The 19,540-nt window shown below is 31.3% G+C and overlaps 1 protein-coding gene across 2 annotated transcripts in view; it reads left to right on the top strand.

The window, feature by feature from the left end:
- LOC118074973 (uncharacterized) overlaps window positions 1-19,540 on the top strand; it is a 78,298-nt gene that overhangs the window by 45,232 nt on the left and 13,526 nt on the right. For both annotated transcript variants that reach the window (XM_035096542.1, XM_035096543.1), the window contains exons 5-6: window positions 17,114-17,275; window positions 17,938-17,994. In XM_035096542.1, the coding sequence (XP_034952433.1) occupies window positions 17,114-17,275; window positions 17,938-17,994 (219 nt within the window). The remainder of the gene's footprint in view (window positions 1-17,113; window positions 17,276-17,937; window positions 17,995-19,540) is intronic.

Below are 19,540 nucleotides of genomic sequence, written 5' to 3'. Positions count from 1 at the left end.
AATCGAAAAAATCTAATATGGAGGCAACTCCACCTGATAAAGGTGGAAGAGTTTTCAAATTTCACCCTAATCTCAAAGTCCCAAATATCGTGGTTTGTTTAATATGTGAAAGTGTTTTTCATGCTGGTGATTTTAATAAATATTCTAAAGGTCATTATGTTAGTGATATACTTGTGATTTGTCCAAAACACCATGATGACAATCTAACCTCCAAGCAAGATTTCACTGGTTGTGTTCTAGATGAAGAAGCAAGGAAAATAATTGCGCAAGTTAAACTTTTTGAAAAGGAAGAAGCAAAAAATCTTTTATATAATAGTCTCTCGTCAAGTAGAGAGATCTCGCTGGATGAAGTTACAGCTGATGACAATACTGCACTGAAGATGGAAAATGAGCTGCTGAAACAATTAAATGCTGAACTAAAGGATAAAAATAATTTGTTAAAAGATTTGCTAGATGCTAAAAATAATATGTTTGATGAGAAAAAGATGATTAATTCATATGCTAACACTGTAAAATTGAACCAAGTTAATACATGTGAAAGCAACGTTCCTTGTATTATTGTGAAAGCAAAAGTTGATAACCTCAATGCTATGGAAAATGTCAAATTAAAACTAACACATGATTCTGCTATACCTATCAAAAGAGTTAAGTCAACTAAAGATGGGACTGTATTAGTAAGCTGTAAAAACAAAGAGGATGTAAATAGGACCAAAGACATATTGCATGATAAACTAGGTTCTAATTTCAATGTTACTCTTGAAAGTAAAAGTCTACCAAAAGTGAAAATTGTAAACATTGACAATGATTTATCTAAAGAAGACCTATGTGATGATATATATAATAGAAACTTTCTAGAATTTGATGGAGGTTTTAATGTTATGGCAGATTATAAAAATCATCTGAATAAGCGAACGTTAATTCTTGAAGTTACCTCAGAATCTTACTTATATATAAGGAATAATGGATATAAAATATATGTGGGACACCAATGTTGTGCTGTATATGATGAATTTAACCTTAATTTATGTTTTAAATGTGGCAGAACAAACCATAGCCAGAAAAAATGCTCTAATGATACAAAATGTCTGTATTGTTCTGAGGACCATGACACTGGGTGCTGCAAAAGTGAGATTAAACAATGTGTAAATTGTACCTTCTATAATGCTCGCTACAATAAGAATAGAGCTGCTGATCATGATGCAACAGATGTTAGTAAATGTGAATACCTTAAATTTAAGTTAAATAAGATAATTAACACCACTGATTATCCAGTTTTACCTATGTTGCCAGATAAAATTGGGAGAATAAATCATAAAAGAGTAGCTCATCCTATAAATAGTAAACATAACCTCAATGGAGTTTGAAGACACATCAACGTATCTGATTGAAGAACAGATTGATAAGATTGATTCTTTGAACCTACATCTTGACCAAGATGACTTGATCCTTGTCCACCTCAATGTCAGATCTTTAAATGCCAATTTTGAACGCTTGGAACTCTTTGTTGATAGACTTTATGTCAAGCCTGATGTAATAATTTGCACAGAAACTTGGGTATTGTTATGCCCTGATTTTTATAAACTAGATAACTATAAGATGTTGTATAATAATAGCCAAATAAACAGGGCAGATGGAGTTGTTATTTATATGCTTGACGCAATCTATAATTGAAACTATTGGGAGTATTAAATTTCTCACTGTAACTTTGAAAGTTAATAATAATAAACCGTTCAAAATAAGTGGTGTCTATCGTTGCCATGATATTAATATCAAGGATTTCATACCAACTTTAAAGCTTTTCCTAAATGGACACTGCCAAACATCTAGCCATACAGTTGTTGGTGATTTTAATATAAACCTGATTAAATCTGACGTGCTAGTTGATGAATTCATAAATAACTTTCTGGATATGGGATATATTCAGTATTTCAATGGAGAAACCAGGCCTAATGATAGTGAGAGCTCATGTATTGATAATTTCTTTGTAAAATCATCACATAAAAACTTTAAATCTTATACACTTACTCACATTTTTACTGATCACTTTCCATTATTTTTGGTAATAAAACTGCATAAGGATTTCAAGAGCAATAATGATCAAATACCTATTGATTATAATTTAATGGGAAAAATCAGTCGTAAATTTAATTGGTCTGATGTGCTGCATATGCAAGATCCAGATTGTGCTGCAAACGTGCTAATTCAGAACCTAGCTGATATTATAGATCAGTCCAGATGTAAGAGGAAACGGAGTAAACGGGTTTCTAAGCTAAGGAAAAGCTGGATTACACCAGGTTTGATCAAGTCGTGTCAGACTAAAGAAACATTATATAGACTATGGAATAAAAGTAGGCTAAATTCTTCTCTAAAAAAGGAGTATGTGAGATATTGTAAAGTTTTGAGTAAGCTTATTAAATTAGCTAAAGTTTTATTTGATAAAAATAATGTTATTATCAACTGTAATGATAGTAAAAAACTTTGGAAGTTTATCAATAGTAAAATTGGTAAGAATAATTGTAAAGACAGTTCTATTGACTATGTTCTTACTGAAAATGGTATTATCTTTGAAAATTCAGGTATTGCTAATAGTTTTGTTAATTTTTTTACTAATATTGGTATCAACCTTGTTAATAAAATTGTAATGCCAAATGAAGACTGCCCCACCAAACTTGTTAATCATAATAACAGCTCTATTTTTCTTAAGCCAACATCTAGCTTCGAAATTGAAAAAGTAATAGCAGGTCTTAAGGTCAAGTCTGGAGGAGCTGATGGTATTGGCTGTAAAGTATTAAAGTTACTAGCAAAAGACATTAGTACTGTACTTGAACATATTTTTAATAGCTGTATAAGTATAGGGTGTTGGCCTAAAGCACTAAAAACTGCTGAAATTATTCCTGTATATAAATCTGGTGACAGACATCAACTGACTAATTATAGACCGATCTCTTTAATCTCAAATGTTGCCAAAGTATTTGAAAATATTGTATGTATAAGGCTTAGCGATTTTCTTGGGGATAATCATGTTATCTCGGATAAACAATTTGGTTTCATGAAGGAAAGAGGCACATCCGATGCACTAGCTTTTGTATCTGAATGTATCTATAAAAACGTAGATGTTGGGAGACCAACTATTCTAACTTTCCTAGATCTTGCCAAAGCTTTTGACACTGTCAACCATAATATACTGCTGTCTAAACTTGAAAGATATGGGGTCAGAGGACTACCTCTTGAATTAATTAGAAGTTATTTAACTGATAGATCTCAGTTTGTAAGGTATAATGGTTGTTCGAGTGTATCAATGAATGTCAAAATAGGAGTGCCCCAAGGTACTGTTCTTGGTCCACTCCTTTTTATTATATATATTAATGATATATTTAATACTACTCCTAGTGGAAATCTGGTCTCTTATGCAGACGATACGATTGTTTTGAGCTCGGGAAATACATAGAATGAGGTGACTGAGATTGCATCATGCTGGTTGAATGATCTTAGTAATTGGCTAAAATTAAATCAACTATCTCTGAATATTAGTAAAACTACTTTTATTACTTTTGGATCGTATAGCGATAGTGTCCCAACAGATTTGATGATTTATATTGATCATACTAAGATTGAACGAGTTAAGTTCTGTAAATATTTAGGTATTCATTTTGATTTCAATATGAAATGGCATCGTCACATCTGTGAGATTATAAAAAAACTCAGGTACCTAGTTTTTGTATTTTTCAAGCTTAAACAAGTATTAACAGCTAGTCAACTTAAATTAGTTTATCATGCTCTGGGAGAGAGTATACTTAAATATGGAATTATTGCTTGGGGTGGTGCGTATGATAATGCTCTCAGTCCACTGATGTCAGTACAAAGTAGACTGATAAAATTATTTATTAAACCTGGTATGTGCAAACCATTGAGTGTTAAGAATGTGTTTGAGCTTATGGCTCTGCAGTTTTACTACTGTGATTGTAGAAAAATGTTTCTGGAATCCAGTAGTAGATCTAGGTCTAAGTCTATTATTGTGCCAAAGACTAGTAAAAGTATAAGTTGTAAGCGAGCGTTTCTGATTGCCATTAAACTGTTCAATATGCTACCTTTACAACTAAAGAATATTAATGGAAATAAGTTTGTAAGAAAGAAAGCTCTAACAGCATGGTACAGATTGAACAGAGTGTAATGTATCAATTGGTATTAATTAGATATTTTTCTTGTTGTATTCATAAACTTCATAAATATGTGCGACATACTATTTTATGGACATGATGTTACTTTTTAATTAACTTAGTTTATAAGAAAAGTTTTTGTTTACAGTGATTATTTTCACTGTAGGTATTTTTGTACCAGGCCCATGCACAGGCGTTTCTCTGTACGCCTCTATGGGACATTTTATGCGAAATGTTATTATTATTTTGTGTATGATGTATTATTTCTGGTCAAATAAATTCTAAAATTCATCCCATCATGTATTATTACTCTATTGTCATGTATTACCCTAGTAACATGTATTACCCTATTAAAGTACCTCATCTATTCCGATGTAGTTGACGTTTGTAGTTCAGATAACTAACAATTCCTTTATGCAATTATTGAGTTGGTGTTTTCATTCATGACATTAACACTTTTCATTTTGATATGAACAAATTAAGCATTTAAAGACTTTTGTTCATTTTTTAGAAGAGTTGAATGAATTTTTCTTGTTCAAAGATTCATTAACGTTTGTAATCTAGCATGAAATATGGATGAATTTAATCAAGCTCACTTATAATAAATTGTCAAAATAATCACTAACTCTTCTGGATGGTTCTTTAATATAATTATCAGAATCACTTAAATTACTTATGCAATATTTTCACAAGGAACATTTCCATAAGTTTACAAATATTCTGATCTCATATTCTCTAGTTCATTTTCTGAAAGCAGTTCAGGACATTTCACCTGAAATCTTCCAACACGTAAAAATGTAAGTCCACAACTTTTTTCTCTTGATTCACTGGTTGATTCAATCAAAAGAAATATAATACATCAAAAAAACTGAAAATACACTTGGAAAGTTCATTCGAACAGTTTCGTAACCTGTGAGCAACTAACTATCCAGCTCTTCTGTTTTGTTTTCCTAACTCTAAGATCTCGAACAGTTTGATTCCCTTAAAGAGTAACAATTTCAAATGTTTGAGTTGTTTTATGGAAGAATTTCGACCACATTTGCTTCGAATTGTGTGAGTTTATTAATTCAGTTTTCTATGTGATTAATCAGAATGAAATATATTTACTTTGCTGATAAATTATTTAAATGATTTAAGAACCTTTAGCTTTAAAATTAAGCTAACTAAATCGGTTCCAACTCTTCTTGATAACTATCAAGCTAAACAGCTCAGAGTATGTCCCGAGTCAAAAAATAAGACCTGACTTGGACTATATTTCTTTGATGTCGGAATACGCCGACACAATGAGACCTGATTTGGAAAATTTTTACTTAGTTTGAACATAGCTTTTCAAAAAAAAATTATTATTATTTTAATTCTTAAGTCAAAGCCAGATCTTAACTATAAGTGACCTGAGTTAGACGATTTAAACTCGGTTTTGGTGTACTTAGATAAATAGAATGTTTTTTATCAAAGCTACTAAGTCGAAAGCAGGTATTAATTCTTCAGAGGAACATAAGATCTGCTTTTAGCCTAATGTCAATAGCAAATAAAAATTCATGGGAAATAGATTTTTTTGAATATAAATCAAATAATTTATTAATAAATTTTTGTTTGAATTAATTTTTAAATTTAAATCAAATGTTATTTAGCTCAAACAATTGACACATTTACTCATACATGTACTAGTACATTTTTGTGGGGAGAAAGACATATATTTGAGTCTAAATCAGCTTCTGAGGATTTTTAAACCTGGTTTGGATTTGAGAAACAAGACTTGATTTTGGATCAATTATTGCGTATGTTGTTCGAAATCAGATCAAGGCAATGTTTAGTTTTAATCTGCTTCTGAACTTTCTTAAAGTCGAAATCAAATCTTTTTTTTTGATTCGGAATAGTCCAGTTAATCTATAGCCTAGGGGTAAAAAATGGATCGATACTCTGAGGTGGAGTGGGAGATTAAGGGTGGTATACTAATGAAGCTAAAAATGAAGATGATGTTGACCTGAAATACTTTGGATTTAATATATCATTACAATTACAGAAAACATTGATTGTGTAAAAATAGCTTGCACTTGTTTAATATTTTATATCTGTTTGTTAGAAAATACACTACTGCGTCAATAGTAAATAGACAGTGTGTTTTATCGTTATAGGTCTCTATTTACTTTTGACCCAGTGGTGTAGTTATTTCAGTTCATAAAAGTGAAGAATACATGAAGAAAAGAATTTTCAAGGACAAAAGTTATAATAAAGTGGTTCAGGCTCTTTATTTCTTTTGAAGATTTGTTAGGTTTTTGATAATAATAAATAAAATCACCAACTCAGTGATTAAATATTGATCTTGATCTGATTTGCTACTGAGAGTAAGTAATTGTCAATAATTTTTTCAAATTTGCCATAGTAATAAATAAATTAAAGAAACCAATACTCTAAGAGACTTTTTATCTTTCATGAGTAATTCGAATTTTATATAAAAAATAAAGAGAATTAAATATTTTATAGTGTTAACCTCTGAAAGATTTCATGAAAATATATCGATAATGAGTATAATTATATTACACCGTCTCGTCCTCTAGATCAAATTTTTAGTATCGTTTTGTCCGTTCGATTCGAGTACAAAATCCACAGCTTATTAACCAAGATTTGAAGAAAAACTCCCGCTTACGCCCTCTTCTCAACTCTCCTGCTTACCGGCGCCTCACCACCACTTCCTCATTACGTTTTTCTGTGCGGTTCGAGTGCACATGGAAATTAATTCACAGTATAAAAGTTTTTATATTAACACAATTATTTAAAGCAAGAATATCATCATCTGAGGAATCTTACTATCGACTTAGAAAGCGCAAAAGGTCGCATAGTACCGACTCAAGAGATAAATATTTGTTAAAACAAATCCGAAGTTTGGAGAATGAGGTTAGGAAGCACTATAAACATCGTAGGCGACGAGATTCATCCTCGTACTCATCATCGAGAAGTTATAGGAGGAATTATAATCGTCAAAGATAGCCAAGCAAATATAAAAGTCAAAATCGTCATTTAGATCGTAGAAGTTCACAAGAGAGTCGACGCTCAGGTGGGGAAAATCGTCGTCGAGTAAGGAGTCGTTCACAAAACAGTTGTGAGATTATGAGAGGCTGGGACAAAGACGCCCATCTCTCAGCTGCTCGAACTGCTGATAAGACAGCACTAGCAGACAAAGATACTCTAGTGTTAGTCAACCCTCAGATACAAGAAGGGAACAAAAACTCTCATAATGAGTGTATTCAAACAGCTCAAGCTAACCAATCAGCAGTTGAGGCCAAAGATTTGCCTATGGATGAAGAAATGTTGAAGCTTTTGGGTGAAATACCGACAGATAATGACCCTTTAGGGCCAGATATTCATCCGGCTATCGAAGAACGATGGACAGCCATTTTAAAAGAGGGATTAAATGAGGATACCCGACTGGAATTACTTAAAAAATATCCAGCACCAAAAAATTGTTTGCTGTTGAGACCACCAATTCTTAATCCAAAGATAAAATCAGCTATCAAGGCAACTACAACTATTAAAAAAGATACTTACCAAGTACTAGCACAAGCTAAATTGAATTCAGCGTTAGGTGCAATAAGGCTAGCCATAACAAAGCTTCTCAAGTCACGTGAGCCTGGAAAAGAGTCTGTAGCCAACATAGACATGTCACAACTCATCACGTGGCTTAGTGACGCGGGTAGAATTCTTACAGATCTACATCATTCTATCTCAATTGCACGAAGAGCAGTCTTAGTTCTAGGTTTGAATCCTGTAGCAAAAAGAATTGCTGATTCTAGCAAAATTGATACACTGTTATTTGGTAATAATTTTTCGGAAGCCTTAAAAGCAGCTGAGACAATCGAGAAGTCATCAAAAGTAATCTCAAAATCGAAGCAGTACTCACGTCTGTCGCAGTCTTCATATACGTCAACAGATAAATTAGCAAGTCGTTATCCTACAAAGAAGCCTAGTACATTTTTAAACTCGAGAGGCCAGTCGAGGAAGCAGTATGCCCCGCGACAGGAGGCCTACAAGCTTCGGAGCAATCGTCATCGCTAGAGGTAAATAATCTGGCAGGGCGTTTACAATATTTTTTACCTTCGTGGAAAAGGTAAACATCAAATAAGACTATTTTAAACATAATTCAGGGTTATGCTATTCCTTTCACTTACAAGGTACGACAACTATCATCGCCTGTGAAGCCAGTTTTGTCAAAAAGTGACAATAAAGCAATGAAATTACTTCTGTTAGATTTTCTTAGAAGGAAAGTAATATCCATTTCTCACACTGGGAGAGGTCAATTTTTATCTAGTTATTTTTTTGTTGATAAACCAAATGGCGAAAAAAGATTTATACTTAATCTGAAAAAACTCAATAATTTCATAGTATCTCTACACTTCAAATTGGAAGACCTAAAGACGATAAGGCGGTTGGTGTTTCAGGGATGTTTCATGACCACATTAGACCTTAAAGATTCATATTTTCTCATCTCTGTTAAAAAATCACATAAAAAATACTTACGCTTTTCCTTCCAAGGTGTCGTATATTAATTCAATTGCTTACTATTTGGTTTATGCACTGCTCCTTATGTCTTTACGAAACTCCTAAAACCAGTAGCTCAATCCCTCAGAGAAAGGGGTATAATATTGGTTGTATATATTGACGACCTTTTAATAATTGGTAGGACTTATCAAGAATGTTTAGAAAATGTCAAAGTGGTAAGAGAGCTATTAGAATCTCTTGGATTCATTCTAAACTCGGATAAATGTCAGTTAGCTCCATCAAGGACTATTACCTTTCTTGGGGTTATCGTCAATAGTAATAACTTAACTTACAATATTCCAAAGGATAAAGTCCAAAAAATTTTAAAAAATATTGAAGATTTTCGAGGTAAGAAGTCATGCAGAATACGAGAAATGGCAAATTTTCTTGGATCTCTCAATTCACTTTATATAGCTGTTGAATATGGTAGATTATATACAAAGGTATTAGAACGTGAAAAATACCTTGCTCTTAATAAATTTTCCAAAAATTACTCGGCAAAGATCTTCATGAAGAAAGTAAAATGATTTGGCAGTGGTGTGAAGATAGAAACATTCGCATTTTTGCATCCTACATTAGATCTAAAGATAACACGGAAGCTGATAGAGAATCACGTAGACTACCGAGTGAAACAGAGTGGGAGCTCGCTAACTGGGCCTTCAGGGAAATAAAATCAACCTTAGGGCCATTAGAAGTTGATTTATTTGCATCACACTTGAATAAAAAATGTCAGAAGTTTGTATCATGGCGTAGAGACCCGGAATCAATGGCTATTGATGCCTTCACATTAAGATAGTCAAATCTAAAATTTTATGCCTTTCCACCTTTTTCACTTATAGCGAGAGTACTTCAAAAAATTATTACAGATAATGCAGAAGGTGTAGTTGTCGTACCTTTATGGAAAGGCCAAGCTTGGTTTCCTTTGTTTAAAAAATTACTAATAAGTAAATTATTAAAATTTGAGCCTAACAATAATTTATTAATTTCTAACCTTAGAGAAGTGCATCCGCTGGTGCATCAACTTACCCTGGTGACCGGACAATTGTCAGCGAAGCATATACACAAAAAGGAGTTCCAAATGATGCTATAGATATAGTCACTTCTTCGATATCTACAAAAACCTTTGAGCAATACAACTCGGTTTGGAAAAACTGGTGGGCTTATTGTATGCAACATGATGTTCCAGTCTACGCAGCTGAAGTTAGTCAAGTTCTAGGTTTCTCCACTCACTCCTTCAATATGACGAGATCTTTTTCTACTCTCAATACACACAGGGCAGCTCTATCCTTCATTTCAAAAATAGATATCACGGGGGACGAACAGAAAAAGAGGTTCTTCAAGGGAGCCAGCAATTTAAAACCACAAACTCCAAAATATTCTAATGTATGGGATCCACAAGTTGTGTTGGATTATTTATCACGATTTTATCTAAATAATAAGTTAAGTCTGAAAGAGATCACCCACAAGATGATTATGTTGCTAGCCTTATGTACAGCACAAAGAATACAGACATTATCCAAGATAAGGTTGAACAATATCAAGGTCACAAATGACAGAATTCTCATTAACATCTTAGATTGTTTAAAAACCTCTCGAAGAAATAAGGAACAACCTACGTTGATTATCCCATACTGTCCGGAGCTCCCAAGAGTGTGTGCTGCATCAGTAGTACAGGCCTCAAGACTGTGAGACGCTAATTCTGACAACTAAGAGTCCGCATTTGGCTGCAACATCGCAAACAATTAGCCGCTGGATAAAAAATACATTGCATGCAAGTGGGATAGATACATCTATTTTCTCAGAATATAGTACGAGGCACGCTTCTACCTCAGCAGCATTCAGGAAGGGTGCTAACGTAGAAGTAATTCGCAAGGCAGCAGGATGGACAGAAAGATCTAATATGTTCGTAAAAGTCTATAACAGACCTCTTATCTTAGAAGAAAATCTAGCGAACACTATCATCTCAAATCCTGAATAATGAATATTTAAACGTTTATTTTCTCTATATATCTATAAAAATTGTTCAACTATGTTAAAATCCTCAGTTTTTCTATACCGTTAATAATCAATAAAGAAAATAAGCTATTGGGAAATCCTAGTGTTATTATGTAGTAGCTAGTAAAAAATTGATTAATAATTAACAACTATGTGAGTTAATACACACGAACCTATTAGTGTATTTGCAAAGTCCTTTAAACATCTACAAATTTGATCTATTCGGACGAGACGGTGTAATATAATTAAACGATCGATCGAACTTACCTGTAAGTGATGATCGATCCTAATTATATGAACCGTCTCGTCCGAATAGATCAAATTTGTAGTATCGTTTTGTCCGTTCGATTCGAGTACAAAATCCACAGCTTATTAACCAAGATTTGAAGAAAAACTCTATGAAGGGAAATGATATGACATGGGTTGGGATTTGATCTATTCGGACGAGACGGTTCATATAATTAGGATCGATCATCACTTACAGGTAAGTTCGATCGATCGTTATATTATAAGTCAATAAATACATTTTTGACTGATGTTTACGATGTATCATTTGTTTGAAGTGTCAAACATTTATGTAATTATCTTAATATTACGTCTATGTTATATTATATCTGTTACATTTTAAACTCTGAATTTTAATTTAAAATATTTAACAATAATTTTAAGATTTTTTTTTAACATTTTGAGGTTATTATAAATTTCAGAGTAACCATCAATTTAAAGTTCTCTTAGTAAGATTTAATACTTGAATAGTAAACATTATTTTACATATTAGTAAACAAATACTTCCAAATCATAGTAAATCATTTTTCGTTTTTTTTACTTGGACTTTGGTAAATTTTACTTTCTAGAGTAGTGCTATTTACTCCTACTAGAAGTAATTTTGAGACTATCGATGATTCCTTCTCTTCCGTCAAACATTTTACTTGTTTATCTAGTAAAATATACTCCATCATGGAGAATATTTTACTTCTTGATGGAGTAATTTTTACTCCACCGCCTGGACTTCATAATTGTTATATACACATAAGAATTTAAGTCATATTTAATTGATTCAGATAGCCGAGTAGGCTAAAGCGTCGGTTTAGTTAAAATTGGTGTTTAACATATATGTTATTATATGTATTATTATGTACATTATTTATTATTATTATCGCCTTTCGGTTCGTCAAAGGTGTCTGGCCAGGGATCCCAGGGCTCCGACCCACCTGGGGCCTGACTAGACGGGATAGTTAGTAACCTGTCATGTAGACACTCCAAACTTAGTAGTCCACGTCCTCCCAGATCACGGGGAAAGTATAGGCGTTGGACAGAAGATCGCAGGTGATGACTTCGATGTAATGTCATCACTTTCCTCGTGATAATGTCCAGCTTTTCAAGCTCTTTCCGGAGCCATTCGAGAACTCCGATTGAGTATAGCAAGACTGGGACAGCAAGCATATTCGTGGCTGCGACTTTGTTAGGGCCTGATAGTTCCGAGCCCCATATTCTCTTAAGTCGCCACTTGTACTCACTGCGGAGAGTATCTGTGATGACAGACACGTCCTGCAAAGGAGATTGTGCCTGTCCAAGATATCGGTATGACTCTCCAGCATCCAGATGTTTTATGATGCTCCCGTCTGTAAGCTCGACATTATCACTCCAGTTCGGCGATCTTCCTTTTACTAAGTGGGCTACTGCGCACTTTTCTAACCCAAACTCTATGCCGATTGCACTGGTATACTCGGACACAACCTCTAGGGCTGCTCGGAGTCTCTCAGGACTTGCCGCGTACACTTTCAAGTCATCCATATGAAATAGATGTGTGACTTTGTGTACGCGGTTGGAGACTCGTCCGGCTTTATATCAAGGTGTTCGGCGTAGAGTGACAAATAATGGCAGCAGTGAGATGCAAAATAGGAGAGGACTCAGGGTATCTCCCTGGTATATGATACCTACTTTTTCCGAAAAAAGTAGATTCATTTTTTGAAATAATTTTACTCCGAAACGCGGAGGCAATAAAGATATATATGAAAATAATTTTTTAATAATTCAAATTATTTTTATCAATCAGTTTTTAGCCATAAAATTAAATCATGTACATCTTTACTACTATATGGAGTCAATGCTATTATATGTACATATATGTATATTATAATTAAATAATTAATTTAGAGTAAATTCTACTTGTTATATAAGTAAAATTAGTTAAAATTTGGAGTAGATTCTACTTCTTAAGAAGTAAAAATTACTCCATACTCTAATATGATAAATTATTTACCTAATTACAATTACTCAATAACAATGAATAATTATACAAATCTTTCGATCGAATACACTTACATATTTTTATTCGAAAATTTTTTGTCTCACTTTAAAAGATTATTGTACAATTGATTTTTCAATTTGTTTGACAACTTTATGACAATAGCCCACCGTGCAGTCTCTCATTTGAATTTTCCCAACACATATTATCGGTTTAGTTTACAGAGAGGAATATATGTTCTTATTATAAAGAGGGTTTCTTCGGAGTTTTCATGAGTTATAAATTCTCTAAAGTTCGAACTCGAAAGTTTTGTGACTAATTGCATGTGAGTTACCCTGCCCTCATCGTAGTTTGGTTCAGTGTAGTTCTATTGTCGTTGCACGGATTCATGAACGAGCACCAATAATTTTACTCAGTTTAGTTTCATAACAATTACTTATCGTAATTATCATACAAGTTTTATTACCTCCAAGTTCTTTATTAATAGCTATTTCGAATGCAAATTCAGCTTGTTATTCGGCGATTTTCGTAATGCAATTATCTTGATTAACTTCCTCAACACTTTGTTAAAATCAGTGAATAGCTTTAAAAAAAAGATAATGAAAAGTGTTTATATAAATGCACTAATTCGAACGAATACTAAACCATTAAAAATGTACTATTATAATACTTTCAATATAACACACATGGAAAAAAGTAAAGGATCAAAGATCCGAGTCATAAAGACAAGATAAGGGAGTAAAAATGATTGGCGGGTACAATAAAATTTACTTTACTTTTCTAATAAACAAATTTTTGCCATATAACTGTAAATTGTATAATTGTAAAAGGTGAATTGCATTACATTTATATACAATTTTAGTTCATGTAAATTGATAGTTGTGCATTCAAATATTTCTAAATTTGTTGTGGTAACATTTATTGGTGATAAAATAATAATGACGCTAAAAAAATTTTACGCTTATTTGAATAATATGAGAAAAATGTTGATCGCAAAATATACCAATAAAAGTACAGATCGAATTGAGTTATCGAGACATCAGATTTACTTTACAGCAAGTTATGTTCATTTTCCAATATTTAAGAATCTATACGTCAATAATAAACTCTTTGAATTACATGTCAGACCAAACGAATGTCTTTAATGTAAAGTTTAATTTCAACTCATTGAAGTAATAAAACCGAATATTATTTTACTATTTTTTGTAAAAAGTTTAAAACTTTATAATAATATCAATAATTCTTCAAAGACTATTATAATCTACTATATTTTTAGTAAGATCTACATTTTTATTTTCACTTGCTAAGGAAAGTGTTATGAGCTCGGTTGTTTTTTTTCGTGTAATATAGTTTTTAGAAAATACTTGATTGAATGTAATCAAAGATACAAATATGCGCTTTTATTACGATAAATATGAAAAAACTCTCTAATGTACACTGAAAAAAAAAATAATGGGAGATTAGAAAAAAATATAATAATATTACAGTATAATAACTAAATAATTGAGTAAAGCATACAATTTGATACAAGGTTGTTTTTAATACAACTGAAGTTCATTCGGCTCATTCAGTACAAATAAAGTTTGATTAAATTTAAGCAGACTGATTTAATCGAAATTATATCAATTCGATTAAATTAGTCGTTGCAGACTTTTACCAATCTTATACCAGACTTTCACCATAATAAAAAGCATGTCGTTCTTATAAGTTTTTTAACCTCTACATGACTTTTCCCATAAAGCTCATTAGACTCAATGTTAAGTTTGAATCTGTCATAGATGATTGTGTTACAAGTCTTTGAATTCACTAATAACCTTGATAAGCACTTTTGTGAGTATGCTGATATCACCCTTATTATCTCACGTGTAGTTTGTTACGCCGTGACTACCTCACACCATACGTGTATTTAAATTTTTGCTGACCGTAATATTATTACGCCTGTGTCTCGACACTCAGGGCAACTCTCTTACTTATTTTCCTCAAGCGCAGTAACACATTAGTAGCACTACTTTTGTATTTTGATATTTTTTCATTTTTTTATTCAGGCAGTCGACAGAAAACTATCATTGAAGTAGAAACAGAAATAAATAAAGTTTTCTCGATTCATGTGAAGAATAAGAATCAGAATATTGTCAATAAGTTTAGAATATTCAGTAATAAATAGAAGTGATTAATTAACTGTACTGTTCTTAACTATAATTTTAGTGCTAAACATTTAAGTGTAATTAATATTAAAAGTGACAATAAATTTGTGATCACTTAAAATAAATTTTTGTGTATTTAAATTGACTGAAATCCTGAAATTTATCCACGGCATAACAAGTTACACTCTAGCTTCAACTATACAACAAGAATAATAGTCGAGTCAATTTAGACATTGACTACATTGCATGGAATAAATTTTATCAATCAATGGATTATTTTGAATGGGTATAACTTTTGTATAATATAAAATGAATCGTAAATGAGTTTAACCTTGAATGCGTTTTACATCTGTAGAAGCTTCTAAAAATTAGATATTAATTACTTTGGTATTCATTATGAATGAGGGTTTCAATCCCACCAACTGATTAGACGATTAGACGGTTTAAATATTATTTATCAACTGAAATTGTACATTCTGCTGATTTAATTGCTGTTAATTGAAAGTATTATAATTTTTTAAAATTCGTTATTTTGCTTTTTTTATAATAAAATTGTTTTAAATACAAGACGTCAAAGATCACTCTAAATTTAAATTAATGAATTGTTCAATCATTTTTCACCATTAATGATCCCTGTGCTCCTACCGTGTGTATTGGCTGTAAAGGTAGGACAAAACAGAGAACTCCATGCATATGTCTTTTACTACAATTCATTTAATAAAGTAATTGTGCATTTTAACATTAGATTACCATAAGAATTATTTTTATTAATCGATGATTATTTCATATCCTTAGTGTCTTACATTCAATAATACACGTTTAACAAACTAGTAGTTTATTAAGCTAGTAGTTTATAATTCATTAAATAGATTATTGTAATAATAAGTAATTATTTATTTGAACCTACAATAATTACATATTTACTTGATATGAAAATTTCTTTTTTCAGTGTTGACTTAGGCTAGTAATTATTTATTTTTCAATATATCTGTGGGTTGGCTAATGAAAGACACACCGTGCTCCCAAAATAAACAAATATACTATCCTGAAGATCGGAATATAATTCTACCTTTTTTCTCTCCCGAAATATTATAACCTGTAATTAATGTTTATATTTTCTATTGTCTTTTAGAACAAATCATAAATTGTGATTCTCTAGAAGTATATCTGTAAAAAATAGTATACATCCACTGATTTTCAGTTATATAACCATAACTGATTGAATTAGTGCTATTATTATCGCTCCAAATAGTAAATATTTACTGATTCATTTTTAGAGATTATGATGTTAAATAAATTTATTGACTTTCGCCTTGTAAGTCTTGTAATTTGTTACGTTTTTATAGTTTTTTACTTTTTTTTTATTGAATGTTATTAGCTGGTTTATAAAGAAAAGATTGGTATAAAAATCACTTTAAAAAAAGTATTTTTTATAACATTTTCATTTTATCCTATGAATTATAGTTCAATTTTTAGAAGAAATAGTCTTCGTGTAAAAAAATATATATTCTCGAAATTCATAGTCTAATTTTTTTTCCACATGTTTCATGACATGTACGAAATCAGAGAAAATTCATGACCCTTTCTCCTTGTTGCTTGATTAACCTTGTGTACTGTCTCTTAGCAATTCCGGAGAGCTAGGCCCCTTTATAAGTGCTTTGGCGGGTGCTTTGTTTAAAGCTACTCCCGAAATTACTCAAACTAAGTCTTAATTATTTTACCTGGAGGTTAGTAAGGATGTAAAGTTCAGTATGCTTATGTCTGCATTGAGATAAGCGTCTTTAGAATGTATGTGTGTTGTATTTTAATAAAGTAACTTATTCAAATATTCTTGGGACATTTCAAAATACCTACTCTAAACTGAACAAATTTATCACGATATATAATCTTATTATGTAGCGACATATTTAACCATATTATCAAACATGTAAACAACCCTAAAAGCTATGAAAAGCTTATTTATTTAATGAATAAGTTTACTAAATACTGACAAATTTAAAGATTTGTAATGATCTATTTAATTGAATGTTTAGGTGGATACACCAGATAGTGTACTGCAGAGTGGACTTGGTTTGGGACCTGAAATGGGACATACAATTCTTAGATCAATGGTAGATCCTAGAGACTATGATAGACTCCGGTATTTGCAGATGAATGGTGGTCAGCCGAATAGCTTTGAAGAAACTATTCACAGAGTAAGTTAATACGGCAAATAACTTGCTGGTTTATTATTCACCAATTTTGTGAATTCAACTCATTCTTCCAGTTTACAACTGAATTAGTAAATTAAGAAGCATAAAAATTATATTAGTTTGAATATAAAATTATATGGAAAGAATTTTTTTTGCTAGAAACGAGCACAAAAAGTGACTAGTTAAATTTTTATGACGTAGAAGTTAAATTTTTTCATGACACAATTTACCTTAGCATAAAGAAAATATTTGATTGTGATCAATAAATGATTAAAACATTTCTTTGAGTACATTCTCTATTTATTAACAACTGAATATGCATATTCTTTCATTGTCCATCCTAAACATACTTGCAATTTATTTATTAGATATAGATGAAATTATCATATTTCACAAATTAAATGGAGCGATTAAAGTCCAATCATTTGAAATGATTCCATAATTAATGTCTAATTAAGTTAACTGCTAAAGAAACCGACGTGATTTGAGTTTAAAATAATTATGATAAATAACGAAAACAACTCATACCATCAATGCTCTGAAAAATATTGAATTAATAATTTCAACAAAATGTTTCCTTTCAATTTTCACAATTGTTATTTTATGTATCTCGAAAGTTTCACAATCTTTTCAAATACTCATGAAGTATAAATTTTACATTTCAGCTAAAAGTACAAGATGCACTAAAGAAGAAAGAACGCTTCCACAAAGAGCATGAAGAGGTGAGTTGTCTATTCAATAAACTAAAAATTGATATCCGTCAGAAAAATAACAAATCAAACATATCATTTATTTGCATCTGTCAAGCCCAATTCTCTATTTCCGTGGTGATTTATGATTGAAACGTAAAAAATGACATTTAAAATAAAAAAATTGTAGTAAATTTTACCGTAAAAATATCTATCAAAATTCATGTTGCGTAGTAAATAATGAAACTCGTAAAACCACACCAAGCACGTATTACAGAAAGTCACAGTGTAAATCATAGAAATTGTTGCAATTACAAGGGTGTTTTCTATGATAGTTTCAATAAATTATGTATTATGCCATCATGAACGAATAAGCTTTATCATTTTAGAGTTAAATTTATTATCAGATTATCTGTTGACTGTTTTTTGGTTTAAAAAATTAAGTTTTTTAGAATTTTTATTCGTAACATCAATTTACTTTACTAATTTTAAGCTTTTCTCATCATGTCAGACTTTGTTAAATGTTCTTCGCATATACAAATAAAGTAGTTTGTTCACACAAACAACGATCAAAAATAATGTAACAATGTTCTTTATCAGTATGAAACGTTTAGTAGAAATTAAAATCAAAAACCTACTTTATGTAAATAGAGAGAAATGAGAGAAAATGTAGTTCTATGTGCTCTTGTTAAAAAAATTCAAAAATCGTTTTCAACTTAAATAGTCATATTAATTTTACAGGTTCTCTCAGTTATATTGTTAAAAAATAGAATCATGGTAAACACTTCCTTATTATTCATATTATTCGGCCTAGAAAAATTAAAATATACCCTTCCGAGTGCTTGTATTTTTTAACTATCATTTTTTTATGTATTAATGGTAATCAAGATACTTATAAGTAATCACTAGTCTCTGAGACATGTCCAGTGATGTAAATGTTAAAGTTCGGATTTAGAAAGTAGGTTCTAAGAGTATTGGAAGTGCTGAGAAGTAGAAACAAACATAGTAGTCAGGCATAAGGCCAAGTTTCATGAAATCCCAAGTTACATCACACATGGCCAGAGATGATTCCTTTAGCCTTGACTCATGGGATAGGAACTACTGGTCAAAGGTTTTAAGAGCAGAACAGTATAGATTCTGAAGAAGATCATCTAGGATTACCAACAAGAGTTTACTTTTCTAAAGGGAGAGATTGAAAAGTTCGTATGCGTAACCTACTGTAAGCACAGACCAAGTCTGGAAAGACTTTAAAACCTAATTCTGTTAGAGTTCATCATTTTCTGATTTTCTTTTAAATAAATTTTTTATCAACATTTTCTGTAACTAAAGTTGTGATTGAATTGGTCGAGTGAAATATAGTGTGGATGCAACCCTAAAAATCTACATAATCAACTTCGCCATAATACTGAAAATATTGAAAAAATATTCTTCACTAAATGAACGATATCTATAACTTGATAATATAAACAAAATTCAAACAGTATGTAATTCCGGAGAAAGTTATTTATACGAGCTTGCAGATAATCATATGACTTTAAAATCTAAGAATATGACGAACATTTTCTTTTGGATTTTGAAT

The sequence above is a fragment of the Chelonus insularis genome, unplaced genomic scaffold, assembly GCF_013357705.1.
Source record: "Chelonus insularis isolate UGA/USDA-ARS -01 unplaced genomic scaffold, ASM1335770v1 contig_141_pilon, whole genome shotgun sequence".
NCBI lineage: Eukaryota > Metazoa > Arthropoda > Insecta > Hymenoptera > Braconidae > Chelonus > Chelonus insularis.
Note: the sequence above shows the minus strand (reverse complement) of the source record. Positions and strands in the feature narration are given on the sequence as shown.